The sequence below is a fragment of the Notolepis coatsorum genome (genome assembly GCF_963971535.1).
Source record: "Notolepis coatsorum genome assembly, chromosome: 5".
Classification (NCBI taxonomy): Eukaryota; Metazoa; Chordata; class Actinopteri; order Aulopiformes; family Paralepididae; genus Notolepis; species Notolepis coatsorum.
In genome coordinates this window covers 48,854,579-48,875,899 of record NC_140169.1, presented here as the reverse complement: position 1 = coordinate 48,875,899, position 21,321 = coordinate 48,854,579, and the positions used below count along the sequence as shown (strand labels likewise).

General features: G+C 44.5%; 1 protein-coding gene across 1 annotated transcript in view; it reads right to left on the bottom strand.

The window, feature by feature from the left end:
- LOC311228170 (uncharacterized protein) overlaps positions 1-21,321 on the bottom strand; it is a gene marked incomplete at its 5' end in the record, with an annotated part of 101,719 nt that overhangs the window by 38,375 nt on the left and 42,023 nt on the right. The window contains 3 exons of the mRNA XM_084314081.1: positions 1,392-1,483; positions 1,955-2,063; positions 7,017-7,215. Coding sequence (XP_084170207.1) covers positions 1,392-1,483; positions 1,955-2,063; positions 7,017-7,215 — 400 coding nt within the window. The remainder of the gene's footprint in view (positions 1-1,391; positions 1,484-1,954; positions 2,064-7,016; positions 7,216-21,321) is intronic.

The window sequence follows — 21,321 nt, the reverse complement described above, 5'->3', positions numbered from 1 at the left end:
ACTGTATGTATGTGTGTGTGTGTGTTTTGTGTGTATGTGTGTATGTATGTATGTGTGTGTATGTATGTGTGTGTGTGTGTTTTGTGTGTGTGTGTGTGTGTGTGTGTGTGTGTGTGTGTGTGTGTGTGTGTGTGTGTGTGTGTGTGTGTGTGTGTGTGTGTGTGTGTCTGTAAGCTGCATATAACATGTGGTGAGGGAGACCAGTCCAGTGTACTGGGTCCAAACCTCTCCACCTCTGTCAGGAACCTCGGGGTCATCTTCAACAGCAATTTTAAATTCGACAAACAGGTCAGCGCTGTAGTCAAAAACTGTTTTTACCACCTCAGACTCCTGGCGAAGACAAAGGCATACCTCTCCCAAAGTAACCTAGAGACGGTGATACATGCCTTTGTCACCACTCGCCTCGACTACTGCAATGCCCTTTACACGGGCATCGACAAATCCCTGCTTCGCCGCCTACAACTGGTGCAGAACGCACCTCCTCACCAAAACAAAAAAACATGCGCACATCAGCCCAGTTTTGGCCTCGCTCCACTCGCTACCTGTTCGTTTTAGAATAGATTTTAAACAAGCCCTAAATGTTTTTAAATCACTAAATGGCACGGCCCCTCCCTATCTATCTGAGCTCTTGCACCGCCACACCCCCCACGATCCCTCAGATCAGCTGACCAGCTGCTATTGGTGGTGCCTAGAACTAGGCTCAAGACTAGGGGAGACAGAGCCTTCTCCACCGCAGCGCCTAGATTGTGGAACAGCCTCCCCCTCAGCGTACGGACCGCCCAGACCGTGCAGGCTTTTAAATCACTTTTAAAAACCTACCTGTTCTCCTTGGCCTTCCCCCCCACTTAATCACCACTAGACCCCTGGCCCTTCTATCCTCTTTGTTTTACTGTGTCCTACCTGTTTTTATTACTTGCATTGCTTTACTGTGTTTTAATCTTATATCTTGCATCATATTATTTTGTTTTTATCAACCTGCCTGTGAAGCACTTTGGTGCCAGCTGCCGCTGCCTGGAAATGTGCTATACAAATAAAATTGACTTGACTTGACTTGACTTGTTCAGCACGTGGTGAGGGAGACCAGTCCAGTGTACTTGTTGAACATGTGGTGAGGGAGACCAGTCCAGTGTACTTGTTGAACATGTGGTGAGGGAGACCAGTCCAGTGTACTTGTTGAGCGCGTGGTGAGGGAGACCAGTCCAGTGTACTTGTTGAACATGTGGTGAGGGAGACCAGTCCAGTGTACTTGTTCAGCATGTGGTGAGGGAGACCAGTCCAGTGTACTTGTTGAACATGTGGTGAGGGAGACCAGTCCAGTGTACTTGTTCAGCATGTGGTGAGGGAGACCAGTCCAGTGTACTTGTTGAGCGCGTGGTGGATGGAGGGCTCACCTGTTCTGTGTACTTGTTGACGAGAGCTTCTAGCTTCTCCTGGGGGGAACGCAGCTTGCTCAGACTCTGCATGACTACAGCGCCCTCTTTACCTGCAAGAAGAAGGTCAGAGGTCAACGATGTCAGGGGAACCACACGACTTATACAGAACGCAGGCCCTGGCTAACATGTGTCTCTAGGAGCAGGCAGGTACTTCCCAATCAGAAAGCACCTGGATGCCTCCAAAGCCACGCCCCCGCTAGGTAGCTAGCAGGCAGCTATGTGTCCGCAGCAGGCCTTTGTGTACGCGGCACGTACAACTGTCACGCACATACCAAGCGCGCGTGTCACCTGAGGGTTTGATAGACGGCTCGCTCGTTCCAATCATTTGACTCATCGTCGTTCGTTTGATTGGATGTCGTTGTTTTAGCTGCTGCCGCTCAACGGAACAACTTTTTTCATTTCGGTGTCAAACGTCTTAATGAGATATAATAAGAAATATAAAATCCTAAAAAAATCTGCAGCCACCTATTGATCCTTTAATTTACATAAATAGCACATTTGAACATTCACAGCCACCATACCTAGCCCTTTGAGCTTCTTCTGCCCATTTCCTGCCCCAACGGTCTCCTTGGCGACAGTGACAGCATCACTTAGCTCCTCCCCCTTCTCCTCCGCTGGTTCCACAACATTCTACGTTAGAAAAAGGGGAAAAGAAAAGAGAAAAGAAAACGTATTGGCATTCATCACTTTTCATTCCCATAATTTACTAGGACTAGGAGGGATATGAGGACTGTGTGTAACTAGGAGGGATATGAGGACTGTGTGTAACTAGGAGGGATATGAGGACTGTGTGTAACTAGGAGGGATATGAGGACTGTGTGTAACTAGGAGGGATATGAGGACTGTGTGTCACTAGGAGGGATATGAGGACTGTGTGTAACTAGGAGTGATATGAGGACTGTGTGTAACTAGGAGGGATATGAGGACTGTGTGTAACTAGGAGGGATATGAGGACTGTGTGTAACTAGGAGGGATATGAGGACTGTGTGTAACTAGGAGAGATATGAGGACTGTGTGTAACTAGGAGAGATATGAGGACTGTGTGTAACTAGGAGGGATGTGAGGACTGTGTGTAACTAGGAGGGATATGAGGACTGTGTGTAACTAGGAGGGATATGAGGACTGTGTGTAACTAGGAGGGATATGAGGACTGCGTGTAACTAGGAGGGATATGAGGACTGTGTGTAACTAGGAGGGATATGATGACTGTGTGTAACTAGGAGGGATATGAGGACTGTGTGTAACTAGGAGGGATATGAGGACTGTGTGTAACTAGGAGGGATATGAGGACTGTGTGTAACTAGGAGGGATATGAGGATTGTGTGTAACTAGGAGGGATATGAGGACTGTGTGTAACTAGGAGGGATATGAGGACTGTGTGTCACTAGGAGGGATATGAGGACTGTGTGTCACTAGGAGGGATATGAGGACTGTGTGTAACTAGGAGGGATATGAGGACTGTGTGTAACTAGGAGGGATATGAGGACTGTGTGTAACTAGGAGGGATATGAGGACTGTGTGTAACTAGGAGGGATATGAGGACTGTGTGTCACTAGGAGGGATATGAGGACTGTGTGTAACTAGGAGGGATGTGAGGACTGTGTGTCACTAGGAGGGATATGAGGACTGTGTGTAACTAGGAGGGATGTGAGGACTGTGTGTCACTAGGAGGGATATGAGGACTGTGTGTCACTAGGAGGGATATGAGGACTGTGTGTAACTAGGAGGGATATGAGGACTGTGTGTAACTAGGAGGGATATGAGGACTGCGTGTAACTAGGAGGGATATGAGGACTGTGTGTAACTAGGAGGGATGTGAGGACTGTGTGTCACTAGGAGGGATATGAGGACTGTGTGTCACTAGGAGGGATATGAGGACTGTGTGTAACTAGGAGGGATATGATGACTGTGTGTAACTAGGAGGGATATGAGGACTGCGTGTAACTAGGAGGGATATGAGGACTGTGTGTAACTAGGAGGGATATGAGGACTGTGTGTAACTAGGAGGGATGTGATGACTGTGTGTAACTAGGAGGGATGTGAGGACTGTGTGTCACTAGATGACTGTGTGTAACTAGGAGGGATGTGAGGACTGTGTGTCACTAGGAGGGATATGAGGACTGTGTGTAACTAGGAGGGATATGAGGACTGTGTGTAACTAGGAGGGATATGAGGACTGTGTGTAACTAGGAGAGATATGAGGACTGTGTGTAACTAGGAGGGATATGAGGACTGTGTGTAACTAGGAGGGATATGAGGACTGTGTGTAACTAGGAGGGATGTGAGGACTGTGTGTCACTAGGAGGGATATGAGGACTGTGTGTAACTAGGAGGGATATGAGGACTGTGTGTAACTAAGATGGATATGAGGACTGTGTGTCACTAGGAGGGATATGAGGACTGTGTGTAACTAGGAGGGATATGAGGACTGTGTGTAACTAGGAGGGATATGAGGACTGTGTGTAACTAGGAGGGATATGAGGACTGTGTGTCACTAGGAGGGATATGAGGACTGTGTGTAACTAGGAGGGATATGAGGACTGTGTGTAACTAGGAGGGATATGAGGACTGTGTGTAACTAGGAGGGATATGAGGACTGTGTGTAACTAGGAGGGATATGAGGACTGTGTGTCACTAGGAGGGATATGAGGACTGTGTGTAACTAGGAGGGATGTGAGGACTGTGTGTCACTAGGAGGGATATGAGGACTGTGTGTAACTAGGAGGGATGTGAGGACTGTGTGTCACTAGGAGGGATATGAGGACTGTGTGTCACTAGGAGGGATATGAGGACTGTGTGTAACTAGGAGGGATATGAGGACTGTGTGTAACTAGGAGGGATATGAGGACTGCGTGTAACTAGGAGGGATATGAGGACTGTGTGTAACTAGGAGGGATGTGAGGACTGTGTGTCACTAGGAGGGATATGAGGACTGTGTGTCACTAGGAGGGATATGAGGACTGTGTGTAACTAGGAGGGATATGATGACTGTGTGTAACTAGGAGGGATATGAGGACTGCATGTAACTAGGAGGGATATGAGGACTGTGTGTAACTAGGAGGGATATGAGGACTGTGTGTAACTAGGAGGGATGTGAGGACTGTGTGTAACTAGGAGGGATGTGAGGACTGTGTGTCACTAGGAGGGATATGAGGACTGTGTGTAACTAGGAGGGATATGAGGACTGTGTGTAACTAGGAGGGATATGAGGACTGTGTGTAATTAGGAGAGATATGAGGACTGTGTGTAACTAGGAGGGATATGAGGACTGTGTGTAACTAGGAGGGATATGAGGACTGTGTGTAACTAGGAGGGATGTGAGGACTGTGTGTCACTAGGAGGGATATGAGGACTGTGTGTAACTAGGAGGGATATGAGGACTGTGTGTAACTAAGATGGATATGAGGACTGTGTGTCACTAGGAGGGATATGAGGACTGTGTGTAACTAGGAGGGATATGAGGACTGTGTGTAACTAGGAGGGATATGAGGACTGTGTGTAACTAGGAGGGATATGAGGACTGTGTGTCACTAGGAGGGATATGAGGACTGTGTGTAACTAGGAGAGATATGAGGACTGTGTGTAACTAGGAGGGATATGAGGACTGTGTGTCATTAGGAGGGATATGAGGACTGTGTGTAACTAGGAGGGATATGAGGACTGTGTGTAACTAGGAGGGATATGAGGACTGTGTGTCACTAGGAGGGATGTGAGGACTGTGTGTAACTAGGAGGGATATGAGGACTGTGTGTAACTAGGAGAGATATGAGGACTGTGTGTAACTAGGAGAGATATGAGGACTGTGTGTAACTAGGAGGGATATGAGGACTGTGTGTCACTAGGAGGGATATGAGGACTGTGTGTAACTAGGAGAGATATTAGGACTGTGTGTAACTAGGAGGGATATGAGGACTGTGTGTAACTAGGAGGGATGTGAGGACTGTGTGTAACTAGGAGGGATATGAGGACTGTGTGTAACTAGGAGGGATATGAGGACTGTGTGTCACTAGGAGGGATATGAGGACTGTGTGTAACTAGGAGAGATATGAGGACTGTGTGTAACTAGGAGGGATGTGAGGACTGTGTGTAACTAGGAGGGATATGAGGACTGTGTGTAACTAGGAGGGATATGAGGACTGTGTGTAACTAGGAGGGATATGAGGACTGTGTGTAACTAGGAGGGATATGAGGACTGTGTGTAACTAGGAGGGATATGAGGACTGTGTGTAACTAGGAGGGATGTGAGGACTGTGTGTAACTAGGAGGGATATGAGGACTGTGTGTAACTAGGGGGGATGTGAGGACTGTGTGTCACTATGAGGGATATGAGGACTGTGTGTAACTAGGAGGGATATGAGGACTGTGTGTAACTAGGAGGGATATGAGGACTGTGTGTAACTAGGAGGGATATGAGGACTGTGTGTCACTAGGAGAGATATGAGGACTGTGTGTAACTAGGAGAGATATGAGGACTGTGTGTAACTAGGAGGGATATGAGGACTGTGTGTAACTAGGAGGGATATGAGGACTGTGTGTCACTAGGAGGGATATGAGGACTGTGTGTAACTAGGAGGGATATGAGGACTGTGTGTAACTAGGAGGGATATGAGGACTGTGTGTCACTAGGAGGGATATGAGGACTGTGTGTAACTATGAGAGATATGAGGACTGTGTGTAACTAGGAGGGATATGAGGACTGTGTGTCATTAGGAGGGATATGAGGACTGTGTGTAACTAGGAGGGATATGAGGACTGTGTGTAACTAGGAGGGATATGAGGACAGTGTGTAACTAGGAGGGATATGAGGACTGTGTGTAACTAGGAGAGGTATGAGGACTGTGTGTAACTAGGAGGGATATGAGGACTGTGTGTCACTAGGAGGGATATGAGGACTGTGTGTAACTAGGAGGGATATGAGGACTGTGTGTAACTAGGAGAGATATTAGGACTGTGTGTAACTAGGAGGGATATGAGGACTGTGTGTAACTAGGAGGGATGTGAGGACTGTGTGTAACTAGGAGGGATATGAGGACTGTGTGTAACTAGGCGAGATATGAGGACTGTGTGTCACTAGGAGAGATATTAGGACTGTGTGTCACTAGGAGAGATATGAGGACTGTGTGTAACTAGGAGGGATGTGAGGACTGTGTGTCACTAGGAGAGATATGAGGACTGTGTGTAACTAGGAGGGATATGAGGACTGTGTGTAACTAGGAGGGATGTGAGGACTGTGTGTAACTAGGAGGGATATGAGGACTGTGTGTAACTAGGAGGGATATGAGGACTGTGTGTAACTAGGAGGGATGTGAGGACTGTGTGTAACTAGGAGGGATATGAGGACTGTGTGTAACTAGGAGGGATGTGAGGACTGTGTGTAACTAGGAGGGATATGAGGACTGTGTGTAACTAGGAGGGATATGAGGACTGTGTGTAACTAGGAGGGATATGAGGACTGTGTGTAACTAGGAGGGATATGAGGACTGTGTGCATCTGTACTGTAGGTTCACCCTCGTGTGCAGAGAGACCCAAGAAGGGAAAACAATGGATTCTTTGAACAAACATAAAAAGGACAGTCGTCTCCACCTGTTTGTCCAGGAGGCTCCCGGCCGAGCCGTAGGCCCTGAGGATGTCCTCCAGGCGTCTGCTGAACTCCTCCATGGGGTCCTCGGGGGCCCAGGACGCGGGGCACAGGTCCGGGGACGAGCGAGGAGTCACACTGCTGGGCTGAGGGATGACCTCTGGGATGACCTCTGCTGCTTGCTGCACCTTAGCTGCCTCCATTCTGGTTCCACGGAGACGGAGAGAGGGAGGGGGGAGGGGTGGGGAAGGAAGCTGTTCAATATCATCTGCAGGTTTTAATTTTATTTAAATTTTTATTATTTTTCTTAAGGGGGGCGCCAATAAATACCAATTTCATGATCATACTAACACAAAAAAAAAAAAAACACATGAATGGTAAATGGCTGCATTTATATAACATCTTTTATCCAAAGCGCGTTACATTTTGTTCCTCACATTTTTTAAACTTCATTTTTTAGCGTTTTAACGCTTTTCTGGTCAAGCATGACCGACAGATGCAGGGTGAAACGGGAGGGAGAACAGGGGAAGACATTCGGCAAATGACGGCGGGTCCGGGAATCGAACTCGGAGTCAACCAGATCCGTGACGCAGCACGGCTTTCGCGTCAAGGTACATGGTGAGCTACTGGAGCCCCCAGTTCCTCACATTTTTATCCGTTCTATCACACGTTCTCACACCGACGGCGGAGGCGACCGTGCAAGGTGCCGACCTGCTCATCGGGAGCAATTAGGGGTTAAGTGTCTTGCTCAAGGACACTTCGACACGCTGCCCGGAGAGACAACCATGTTACAGCAGAGACAGACAGACAGACAAGACATCAGAGAGACAACCATGTTACAGCAGAGACAGACAGACAGACAAGACATCAGAGAGACAACCATGTTACAGCAGAGACAGACAGACAAACAAGACATCAGAGAGACAACCATGTTACAGCAGAGACAGACAAACATACAGACAAGACATCAGAGAGACAACCATGTTACAGCAGAGACAGACATACAGACAAGACATCAGAGAGACAACCATGTTACAGCAGAGACAGACACACAGACAAGACATCAGAGAGACAACCATGTTACAGCAGAGACAGACAGACAAGACATCAGAGAGACAACCATGTTACAGCAGAGACAGACAGACAGACAGACATGACATCAGAGAGACAACCATGTTACAGCAGAGACAGACAGACAGACAAGACATCAGAGAGACAACCATGTTACAGCAGAGACAGACAGACAGACAGACAAGGCATCAGAGAGACAACCATGTTACAGCAGAGACAGACAGACAGACAGACAAGACATCAGAGAGACAACCATGTTACAGCAGAGACAGACAGACAGACAAGACATCAGAGAGACAACCATGTTACAGCAGAGACAGACAGACAGACATCAGAGAGACAACCATGTTACAGCAGAGACAGACAGACAGACATCAGAGAGACAACCATGTTACAGCAGAGACAGACATACAGACATCAGAGAGACAACCATGTTACAGCAGAGACAGACAGACAGACCAGACATCAGAGAGACAACCATGTTACAGCAGAGACAGACAGACAGACAAGACATCAGAGAGACAACCATGTTACAGCAGAGACAGACAGACATACAGACATCAGAGAGACAATGTAATTAACCCCTCCCTTCCCTCCCAACCGACATTATTCATTTGATGGGGCGCAGCCCCATAAATCCAAGGTTATGTTGTATTGCAGTGTGGGTTGGACCACATTTCTATCGTGCCTGTAGGCTTATTGAGGGTGGTACAAATGTACTAGTGGTGTTGTGGGTTTAAATCTACCCATGACCTTTGCTGCATGGCCTCCTGTACTGTCCTCATGGGGCTTTTAGTCAGCGTGACGCGGGGAACCCAACCTGATACACCTCCATGTGTGACGCGCAAAGATACAGACTCCCTACAGGAAGTAAAGAGCCGGAATACGCGTGTATATTGGATACAGACATAATAATATCACACTGAAACGAGATTGGAAATGAATCATGATTGTTGCAATGTGGGATTAAGAGTGAAAGATGTGGGAGGCTGGGTAGCGCAGCGGACTAAGCGCCTGCCTACCACCGCAGAGAGTGAAAGATGTGGGATTAAATCAGATACAGGTCTGAAAAGCAATCTGAGCAATGAATCAGAATTGAGCTGCAGTGTGAACGCGGCCCAGGAGGTCTGTTCAATCATCCCCTCGGCTTCAGGCCTGCAGTGTGAATGTTCATCCCCTCGGCTTTAGCTGTCCCTAAACGAACGGTGATACTAACTACCGCTACTTCTGTCCTGCTAAAATTAGCCCCCTGCCTCCCCGTCACTCACAGCGCAGACACACACACATCCGCACTACACAACGACGGATTGTGATTGTGCGTCGTAAACATGTTAATCAAATATAAATTTTTCTGAGTTCAACTTTATGGGTTTTTAATGTGTTTTTTTTGCTCATGTAAACCCCACTGAAGTCATTTCTGTTGACACTCACTCTAACACACACACACACACACACACACACACACACACACACACACACACACACACACACACACACACACACACACACACACACACACACACACACACACACACACACACACACACACACACACACACACACACACACACACACACACACACACACACACACACACACACACACACACACACACACACACACACACACACACACACACACACACACACACACACACACACACACACACCCCTCCCCTCCCCCACCATCCTCCACCCGCCACCTGTTCTGCTCTGGTCTATTCCAGGAACTGCTAAATATGGCGAGCCTGCCTGCCTGTCTGTCTGTCGATTTTCTCTGACATCGCTGGGCAGCTCACTGACGTCAAACAGCAGCAGCTCAAAGACCTAACATACACATTATTATACCATGACTCACTATAACCCCCCCCCCCCCCCCACACACACACACACACACACACACACACACACACACACACACACACACACACACACACACACACACACACACACACACACACACACACACACACTGTAACACACACACACACACACACACACACCACACACACACACACACACACACACACACACACACACACACACACACACACACACACCATCTAACGTGAGCTTCTTCAACGAGCTATTTGCATGGAACTCTATTGGCCAAATAGTTGAATAGTTTTGTATTAACTATATAGTTAAAGGTGCTGTAAGTGGTATTTTCTTTGTTCAAATAAGTGGTTATAATAATAGATCTACATTCCAACAGTCACCACCACTGATAAAGAGGCTTTGGTCAGTAACATGGGTCTCCCAGTCCCTCCTGCTCTGCAGTAAACAGTCATCACTGATATAGAGTGTCTGGTCAGTAACATGGGTCTCTCAGTCCCTCCACTCTGCAGTAAACAGTCATCACTGATATAGAGTGTCTGGTCAGTAACATGGGTCTCCCAGTCCCTCCACTCTGCAGTAAACAGCCATCACTGATATAGAGTGTCTGGTCAGTAACATGGGTCTCCCAGTCCCTCCACTCTGCAGTAAACAGCCATCACTGATACAGAGTGTCTGGTCAGTAACATGGGTCTCCCAGTCCCTCCACTCTGCAGTAAACAGTCATCACTGATATAGAGTGTCTGGTCAGTAGCATGGGTCTCCCAGTCCCTCCACTCTGCAGTAAACAGTCATCACTGATATAGTGTCTGGTCAGTAACATGGGTCTCTCAGTCCCTCCACTCTGCAGTAAACAGCCATCACTGATATAGAGTGTCTGGTCAGTAACATGGGTCTCCCAGTCCCTCCACTCTGCAGTAAACAGTCATCACTGATATAGTGTCTGGTCAGTAACATGGGTCTCCCAGTCCCTCCACTCTGCAGTAAACAGCCATCACTGATATAGAGTGTCTGGTCAGTAACATGGGTCTCCCAGTCCCTCCACTTTGCAGTAAACAGCCATTACTGATACAGAGTGTCTGGTCAGTAACATGGGTCTCCCTGTCCCTCCACTCTGCAGTAAACAGCCATCACTGATACAGAGTGTCTGGTCAGTAACATGGGTCTCCCAGTCCCTCCACTCTGCAGTAAACAGTCATCACTGATATAGAGTGTCTGGTCAGTAACATGGGTCTCCCAGTCCCTCCACTTTGCAGTAAACAACCATCACTGATACAGAGTGTCTGGTCAGTAACATGGGTATCCCAGTCCCTCCACTCTGCAGTAAACAGCCATCACTGATATAGTGTCTGGTCAGTAACATGGGTCTCCCAGTCCCTCCACTTTGCAGTAAACAACCATCACTGATACAGAGTGTCTGGTCAGTAACATGGGTATCCCAGTCCCTCCACTCTGCAGTAAACAGCCATCACTGATATAGAGTGTCTGGTCAGTAACATGGGTCTCCCAGTCCCTCCACTCTGCAGTAAACAGTCATCACTGATATAGTGTCTGGTCAGTAACATGGGTCTCTCAGTCCCTCCACTCTGCAGTAAACAGCCATCACTGATATAGAGTGTCTGGTCAGTAACATGGGTCTCCCAGTCCCTCCACTCTGCAGTAAACAGTCATCACTGATATAGAGTGTCTGGTCAGTAACATGGGTCTCCCAGTCCCTCCGCTCTGCAGTAAAGAGCCATCACTGATATAGAGTGTCTGGTCAGTAACATGGGTCTCCCAGTCCCCCCACTCTGCAGTAAACAGTCATCACTGATAGAGTGTCTGGTCAGTAACATGGGTCTCCCAGTCCCTCCTGCTCTGCAGTAAAGAGCCATCACTGATATAGAGTGTCTGGTCAGTAACATGGGTCTCCCAGTCCCTCCACTCTGCAGTAAACAGCCATCACTGATACAGAGTGTCTGGTCAGTAACATGGGTCTCCCAGTCCCTCCACTCTGCAGTAAACAGTCATCACTGATATAGTGTGTCTGGTCAGTAACATGGGTCTCCCAGTCCCTCCACTCTGCAGTAAACAGCCATCACTGATACAGAGTGTCTGGTCAGTAACATGTGTCTCCCAGTCCCTCCAGTCTTTACACATGTCCTGCTATCCTGTTCCCACTTTATCCAATCAGGAGAGAGAACTCCACACTGCAAAAATGGTCTGACAAAAATAAGAAATAAAAACGAATATGTGAGAATTGAGAGTAAAATAATCTGCCAGCTAATTTGGCTTGGCAAGATTTCTTGGAATGAGTATGAATATCTAGGGTTCTCGCTCCTGATTGGATAAAGTGGGAAGGGATACCAGGAAATGTATTTTGTGTTTACCGCAGAACGGAGGGACTGGGAGACCCATGTTACTGACCAGACACTCTATATCAGTGATGGCTGTCAGAATGTAGAGCTATTTAAATACAAGTTATTCAGTGTGTGTGCTAACATCGTTACTGACCAGACACTCTATATCAGTGATGGCTGTCAGAATGTAGAGCTATTTAAATACAAGTTATTCAGTGTGTGTGCTAACATCTACATAATATAATATCAGCACATTTTAAAACATGATACTTTATACACAGGGTAGTACTTCCCGATGTGCTATGTGTATGGAGTTGTTGGGATACCGTGAAGGGTCTTCCCAGGTGATTTGGTGAAATACCAGTCTATTTAGGACACGGTTCATTATGAATCTGATGTCAGTCTCCACTGACACTAAAAAAGAAAGGTTTTTGTTTACTAATAGAAATTCTGCAATCATACAAAAGGACTTCTTTAAATGTAATGAGATGTGGGTATAATTTCTCAGGAAATAAAGCATTCAGCACAAAAAGAAAACGTTAAAAATTCCTAATCAAATAACAGAGCTATACAAAAGAAAGATTTAAATGACAGATGAATAACAAACAAATTGACAGATTAATAAAACCAAACTGACTGATAAATAAAACCAAACTGACTGATTAATAAAATCAAATTGACAGATTAATAAAAAAACAAAATGACAGATTAATAAAACCAAACTGACTGATAAATAAAACCAAACTGACTGATTAATAAAACCAAACTGACAGATTAATAAAAAAAACTAAATTACTGATAAATAAAACCAAACTGACTGATAAATAAAACCAAACTTGACAGATTAATAAAACCAAACTGACTGATAAATAAAACCAAACTTGACAGATTAATAAAACCAAACTGACAGATTAATAAAAAAACAAACTGACTGATAAATAAAAACAAACTGACTGATAAATAAAAACAAACTGACTGATTAATGGACTCATCAACAAAGAGGGGCAGCCCTACAGTACTAAACCAAGGGTTTCATGTATGTGTGTGTGTGTGTGTGTATGTGTGTGTGTGTGTGTGTGTGTGTGTGTGTGTGTGTTGTGTGTGTGTGTTACGGTTTCACACATTGTAAAATGAACCATGCCCAACCACATGTTTTCCTTCATCGTCTCCATAAAAACCAACGAGGAAGAGCAGCCAGACAGGAAACAACTCAAACCAACGAGGAAGAGCAGCCAGACAGGAAACAACTCAAACCAACGAGGAAGAACAGCCAGACAGGAAACAACTCAAACCAACGAGGAAGAACAGCCAGACAGGAAACAACTCAAACCAACGAGGAAGAACAGCCAGACAGGAAACAACTCATATCATTTACCGTTGTTATTCTTGTGGTTTGAAGCTCAGACCATGTGACCTTGTGAGTTCAAATCTGACTCATGACCTTTATTGCACCCCCCCCCCCCCCCCCCACTCACACACCCACACATCCCACCACCACTCTCCACCCTATGACTGCAGCTAATAAACAATGATAATATATACAAAACCTCTAATCATTTCCCAATATGAAGAGTGAAGATAATACATCATCTTCTAGAATATTCACCTTTCATTTCTTGATTTGAAGATGTTGGTCTGTGTTTGATACGGTATGATTCACACATGAACAAACTCGATTCTTGTACCGGATCTCCTCTCTGGTAAACAAGAATACCCTGAAGACTCTGGCAGGAGCACTCATTCAAGGGTACTACGACTATGCTTGCACCTCATGGTACCAAAGCACCTCAAAGGCGCTAAAAACTAGATTACAAACATCACAAAACAAACTGGTCAGACTACTGCTTGACCTTACTCCTAAAACCCACCTCACCCCTGCCCATTTTGACAACCTAGGATGGCTTAGAGTAGACGACAGAGTACAGCAACTTGCAATGGGCCTTGTCTACAAGATACACTACACCACTAAGGTACCCATGTACATGTCGAAATACTTCACAAATCATGTGCAATCCAGATTCGGCTCAAACAAGGGACTAAACACGTTTCACAATTATGCCACAACAATGTGGAACGCCCTACCCAAAGCTGTAAAGGAATGTGAATCCCTACGATCCTTCAAAACCACTCTCAAAGAGCACCTACGGGAGGCTGCAATTCGAAACTGGCCCCCGTAAATGTCCAAACCCCCTGTCCAAACACCCCCTCCCCCCCACCCAACCCCCACCCACCCCCTCTCCCCCCAGCCACCCCCTCCCACCCACCCACCCCCTCCTAATGTACAGTCTCCTCCCCATCATATGTATATATTTTCTGTTAGGATCTCTGGGTAACAGTACTGTATATTTGCATATCGTATATGTCACAAATGTAACAGTACTATATACCTGTATGTCATGTATGTCCCTATGGTCATAACTGTCATGATGTCATGTATGTTGTGTATGTCAAAAATGTCGATATTAATTGAAAATGGGGGACACTGATGGAAACAAGACAAACGTCTTTCTCTGGTCTGCATCCCCTTAACAATTGTGTGTATTGAGCCGTACTGTATTGTACCCATTCTGCAATCTGTTAAATAAAGTTTTCATTCATTCATTCATTCATTCATTCATTCATTCATTCATTCATTCATTCATTCATTCATTCATTCATTCATTCATTCATTCATTCATTCATGATAGTTGAGGGACACTACTGACTGGCAACTCGGGATGTACCAACACACACATTTTCATATTCTATCAAATTTAGATTTTGAGGTCATGACTCGATTTGTTTTTGGATTAAACATGCATAATATTCCCTCAAATGTATGTATTTTAATATATATATAAATATATATACTACACATAGCAGTAGCCATATGACAACACCAGTTAAACATGATGCTAATAGCAGTCACCATACAACAGCATTCAGTGCCAATGACGGGAAATGTCGTTAGTTCATGCCAACCGTTGAGTGCCAACGACGAGAAATCTCGTCGTTTAATCGTTATTTTATTTCTTAGCGATTTCCATTCATATTTCATCAATATAGCCTCACGTTACCAGTGGGTATCTGTCTGAGCTCGAACAGGGAAAATACCGCCCCCTATCGTTGTATTGGATTGAATGAAACGCATGTGGAAAAAAGAGTCCGGATTCCACATTTTACTTCTCAGGCAAGTAACCGGAGACGATCCCAGTCATTGCTCACCATCAGAACAGCGTGGAATACGTCTTTCGACCACCCAGCGTTGGATCAATAAACGCAATCGATATTTGGAATGGCGATCAGGAATTGGAATAATCTTTTTGGAGAACATCTGATCTGAGGTAAGGAATCTATTTTACCAGTATTGGGATAATCAGAGCTGTTTTCACCTATATATCAACGTGTCCCCTATATGTGTATGTGGCTGTGAGTGTGTAGCTGATCAGGAAATAAGAGAATGGATTTTTCAGCCCGCTTCTATAGCGTGCATAAGTACACATACACTATCTAGCGTTTATTTGAAAACGATTCATAAATAGGCCGAAAAATGACAACGTGTTTTGTGTATTACAGTAAAGCGCGATTCCTGCAGAATCTTTTTTTCCCCTGGAAGTTTAAAAAAATGAGCGTTTTTCAAAATGGTATAAAACGGAAATGAACCGATTAAAAAACAATCTGTTTCGACAATGTCGACTGCAAACAAGTCATTGATAAGCGACGGTCGTATTAGACACATAGCCATAATTTAAGATGTAGTTTATGCGTTCACAAATGTGAGTGGCGTGCTCTGTCATTGAATAGAGCGGTGGCACGCAACGGGGTATATAGGACTGGCACGTCTGGCACGGAAAGTGTTAAACATAGTGCCACACAACAGCAGTTAAACTGTACCTTAGACATGATGCTAACAGCAGTAGCCGTACAACAGCAGTTAAACTGTACCTTAGACATGATGCTAACAGCAGTAGCTGTACAACAGCAGTTAAACTGCACCTTAGACATGATGCTAACAGCAGTAGCCGTACAACAGCAGTTAAACTGTACCTTAAACATGATGCTAACAGCAGTAGCCGTACAACAGCAGTTAAACTGTACCTTAAACATGATGCTAACAGCAGTAGCCGTACAACAGCAGTTAAACTGCACCTTAGACATGATGCTAACAGCAGTAGCCGTACAACAACAGTTAAACTGTACCTTAGACATGATGCTAACAGCAGTAGCCGTACAACAACAGTTAAACTGTACCTTAGACATGATGCTAACAGCAGTAGCCGTACAACAGCAGTTAAACTGCACCTTAGACATGATGCTAACAGCAGTAGCCGTACAACAGCAGTTAAACTGCACCTTAGACATGATGCTAACAGCAGTAGCCGTACAACAGCAGTTAAACTGTACCTTAGACATGATGCTAACAGCAGTAGCCGTACAACAGCAGTTAAACTGCACCTTAGACATGATGCTAACAGCAGTAGCCGTACAACAACAGTTAAACTGTACCTTAAACATGATGCTAACAGCAGTAGCCATACAACAGCAGTTTAACTGTACCTTAGACATGATGCTAACAGCAGTAGCCGTACAACAGCAGTTAAACTGCACCTTAAACATGATGCTAACAGCAGTAGCCGTACAACAGCAGTTAAACTGTACCTTAAACATGATGCTAACAGCAGTAGCCGTACAACAGCAGTTAAACTGTACCTTAAACATGATGCTAACAGCAGTAGCCGTACAACAGCAGTTAAACTGCACCTTAAACATGATGCTAACAGCAGTAGCCGTACAACAGCAGTTAAACTGTACCTTAGACATGATGCTAACAGCAGTAGCCATACAACAGCAGTTAAACTGCACCTTAGACATGATGCTAACAGCAGTAGCCGTACAACAGCAGTTAAACTGTACCTTAAACATGATGCTAACAGCAGTAGCCGTACAACAGCAGTTAAACTGTACCTTAAACATGATGCTAACAGCAGTAGCCGTACAACAACAGTTAAACTGTACCTTAAACATGATGCTAACAGCAGTAGCCGTACAGCAGCAGTTAAACTGCACCTTAAACATGATGCTAACAGCAGTAGCCGTACAACAGCAGTTAAACTGCACCTTGAACATGATGCTAACAGCAGTAGCCGTACAGCAGCAGTTAAACTGTACCTTAAACATGATGCTAACAGCAGTAGCCGTACAACAGCAGTTAAACTGTACCTTAGACATGATGCTAACAGCAGTAGCCGTACAACAGCAGTTAAACTGTACCTTAAACATGATGCTAACAGCAGTAGCCGTACAACAGCAGTTAAACTGTACCTTAGACATGATGCTAACAGCAGTAGCCGTACAACAGCAGTTAAACTGTACCTTAAACATGATGCTAACAGCAGTAGCCGTACAACAGCAATTAAACTGTACCTTAAACATGATGCTAACAGCAGTAGCTGTACAACAGCAGTTAAACTGTACCTTAAACATGATGCTAACAGCAGTAGCCGTACAGCAGCAGTTAAACTGTACCTTAAACATGATGCTAACAGCAGTAGCCGTACAGCAGCAGTTAAACTGTACCTTAAACATGATGCTAACAGCAGTAGCCGTACAGCAGCAGTTAAACTGTACCTTAAACATGATGCTAACAGCAGTAGCCGTACAACAGCAGTTAAACTGCACCTTAAACATGATGCTAACAGCAGTAGCCATACAACAGCAGTTAAACTGTACCTTAGACATGATGCTAACAGCAGTAGCCGTACAACAGCAGTTAAACTGTACCTTAAACATGATGCTAACAGCAGTAGCCGTACAACAGCAATTAAACTGTACCTTAAACATGATGCTAACAGCAGTAGCTGTACAACAGCAGTTAAACTGTACCTTAAACATGATGCTAACAGCAGTAGCCGTACAGCAGCAGTTAAACTGTACCTTAAACATGATGCTAACAGCAGTAGCCGTACAGCAGCAGTTAAACTGTACCTTAAACATGATGCTAACAGCAGTAGCCGTACAGCAGCAGTTAAACTGTACCTTAAACATGATGCTAACAGCAGTAGCCGTACAACAGCAGTTAAACTGCACCTTAAACATGATGCTAACAGCAGTAGCCATACAACAGCAGTTAAACTGTACCTTAGACATGATGCTAACAGCAGTAGCCGTACAACAGCAGTTAAACTGTACCTTAGACATGATGCTAACAGCAGTAGCCGTACAACAGCAGTTAAACTGTACCTTAGACATGATGCTAACAGCAGTAGCCGTACAACAGCAGTTAAACTGTACCTTAGACATGATGCTAACAGCAGTAGCCGTACAACAGCAGTTAAACTGTACCTTAGACATGATGCTAACAGCAGTAGCCGTACAACAGCAGTTAAACTGTACCTTAAACATGATGCTAACAGCAGTAGCCGTACAACAGCAGTTAAACTGTACCTTAGACATGATGCTAACAGCAGTAGCCGTACAACAGCAGTTAAACTGCACCTTAGACATGATGCTAACAGCAGTAGCCGTACAACAGCAGTTAAACTGTACCTTAAACATGATGCTAACAGCAGTAGCCATACAACAACAGTTAAACTGTACCTTAAACATGATGCTAACAGCAGTAGCCGTACAACAGCAGTTAAACTGCACCTTAAACATGATGCTAACAGCAGTAGCCGTACAACAGCAGTTAAACTGTACCTTAAACATGATGCTAACAGCAGTAGCTGTACAACAGCAGTTAAACTGCACCTTAGACATGATGCTAACAGCAGTAGCCGTACAACAGCAGTTAAACTGTACCTTAGACATGATGCTAACAGCAGTAGCCGTACAACAGCAGTTAAACTGCACCTTAGACATGATGCTAACAGCAGTAGCCGTACAACAACAGTTAAACTGTACCTTAAACATGATGCTAACAGCAGTAGCCGTACAACAGCAGTTAAACTGTACCTTAGACATGATGCTAACAGCAGTAGCCGTACAACAGCAGTTAAACTGTACCTTAGACATGATGCTAACAGCAGTAGCCGTACAACAGCAGTTAAACTGCACCTTAAACTGCACCTTAAACCTCCTCCAATGTACAGTTTCTATGTCAAATGTATATACTCCCTTTTCTTAACTCCTTCTGTATCACAAACAGTACTGTATTTGCAAATCTGGTATGTCATAAATGTATAGATGTAGCAGTACTGTCTATCTGTATGTCGTGTGTGTCATATATGTTATGATGAATTGAAAATGGGGGACCCTGATGTAAACAAGACGAAAGTCTTTCTCTGGTCTGCATCCCCTTAACAATTGTGTGTATTGAGCTGTACTGTATTGTACCCATTCTGCAATCTGTTAATAAAGTTTTCAATCAATCAATTCAATCAATCAATCAAACATGATGCTAACAGCAGTAGCCGTACAACAGCAGTTAAACTGTACCTTAAACATGATGCTAACAGCAGTAGCCGTACAGCAGCAGTTAAACTGCACCTTAGACATGATGCTAACAGCAGTAGCCGTACAACAGCAGTTAAACTGTACCTTAGACATGATGCTAACAGCAGTAGCCATACAACAGCAGTTAAACTGCACCTTAGACATGATGCTAACAGCAGTAGCCGTACAACAGCAGTTAAACTGCACCTTAGACATGATGCTAACAGCAGTAGCCGTACAACAGCAGTTAAACTGCACCTTAAACATGATGCTAACAGCAGTAGCCGTACAACAACAGCACGGGAGCGTATCTATGTTCCCCGGGTCCTATGTTCCCCGCTCCCGATAAAAAGGGTCCTATACACCCTCACACAACTCTGTCGCTAGTGTTCTTTTAGGAATAGAAGTTTAACGTTTGAACCACACACACACGCAATCAATAGCCTACCACCTAGCCAACAATATTATTCTCTTTCCTCCAGAAACATTCTCATTCTCATTCACTTGTTTCCATGCGACTACTAACACACAGATTTAAGCATTGATTTCGGCAGTAGGTTAGGCTGCCTGCCTCTGATGGCGCTCAATGGCCCACTGTTTGAGAATAGTTGATCTAGCACCCGGGGAACATATGTAACGGTTGTATATAACAATATAACAATAATAATACATTCATAATAAATATATATATATAATATATAAACATTCACTTGTCTTTACTAATAGACCTCATCATTGCAAGCACACAGCGACTCAACCCACTAGATCACAGACGACAAACATATTCTCAACTAATATACCGTGATCACAAACAATAACAACTAATATACCGTGATCACAAACAATAACAACTAATATACCGTGATCACAAACAATAACAACTAATATACCGTGATCACAAACAATAACAACTAATATACCGTGATCACAAACAATAACAACTAATATACCGTGATCACAAACAATAACAACTAATATACCGTGATCACAAACAATACCAACTAATATACCGTGATCACAAACAATAACAACTAATATACCGTGATCACAAACAATAACAACTAATATACCCTGATCACAAACAATAACAACTAATATACCGTGATCACAAACAATAACAACTAATATACCGTGATCACAAACAATAACAACTAATATACCATGATCACAAACAATAACAACTAATATACCGTGATCACAAACAATAACGACTAATATACCGTGATCACAAACAATAACGATAACAACAACCAAACGTTTCGACAGAAGACAATCCTCTATCCTCCACTAGTTCTTAGCATGTAATGTGTATTATCCCTTACGCTCGATTATTAGGCTATTTACGGTTGTGTCTTTCAAACACGCTGATTTATTATCGACTGTCTGTGGCACTTATTATTACAAGTCAGCTAATGTGTTAATTGTGAAAATATAATTGTACATTGTAACATGGTGTAGAGAGTGAGGATGTGTCTTACCCTGAGCGGTGGAGCGTGAGGGGAGTAGAGAGAGAGTGAGGCAGAGAGTGAGGAGGGTCCTGACACTGATAGCTGAGACAACAGCTGGCAGGAGACAGACCCCAAAATAACTACACTCACACACATCCACCTCACTCAGAGCTGGGGTGTCACTATATTCAGGTTTAGCCTAGA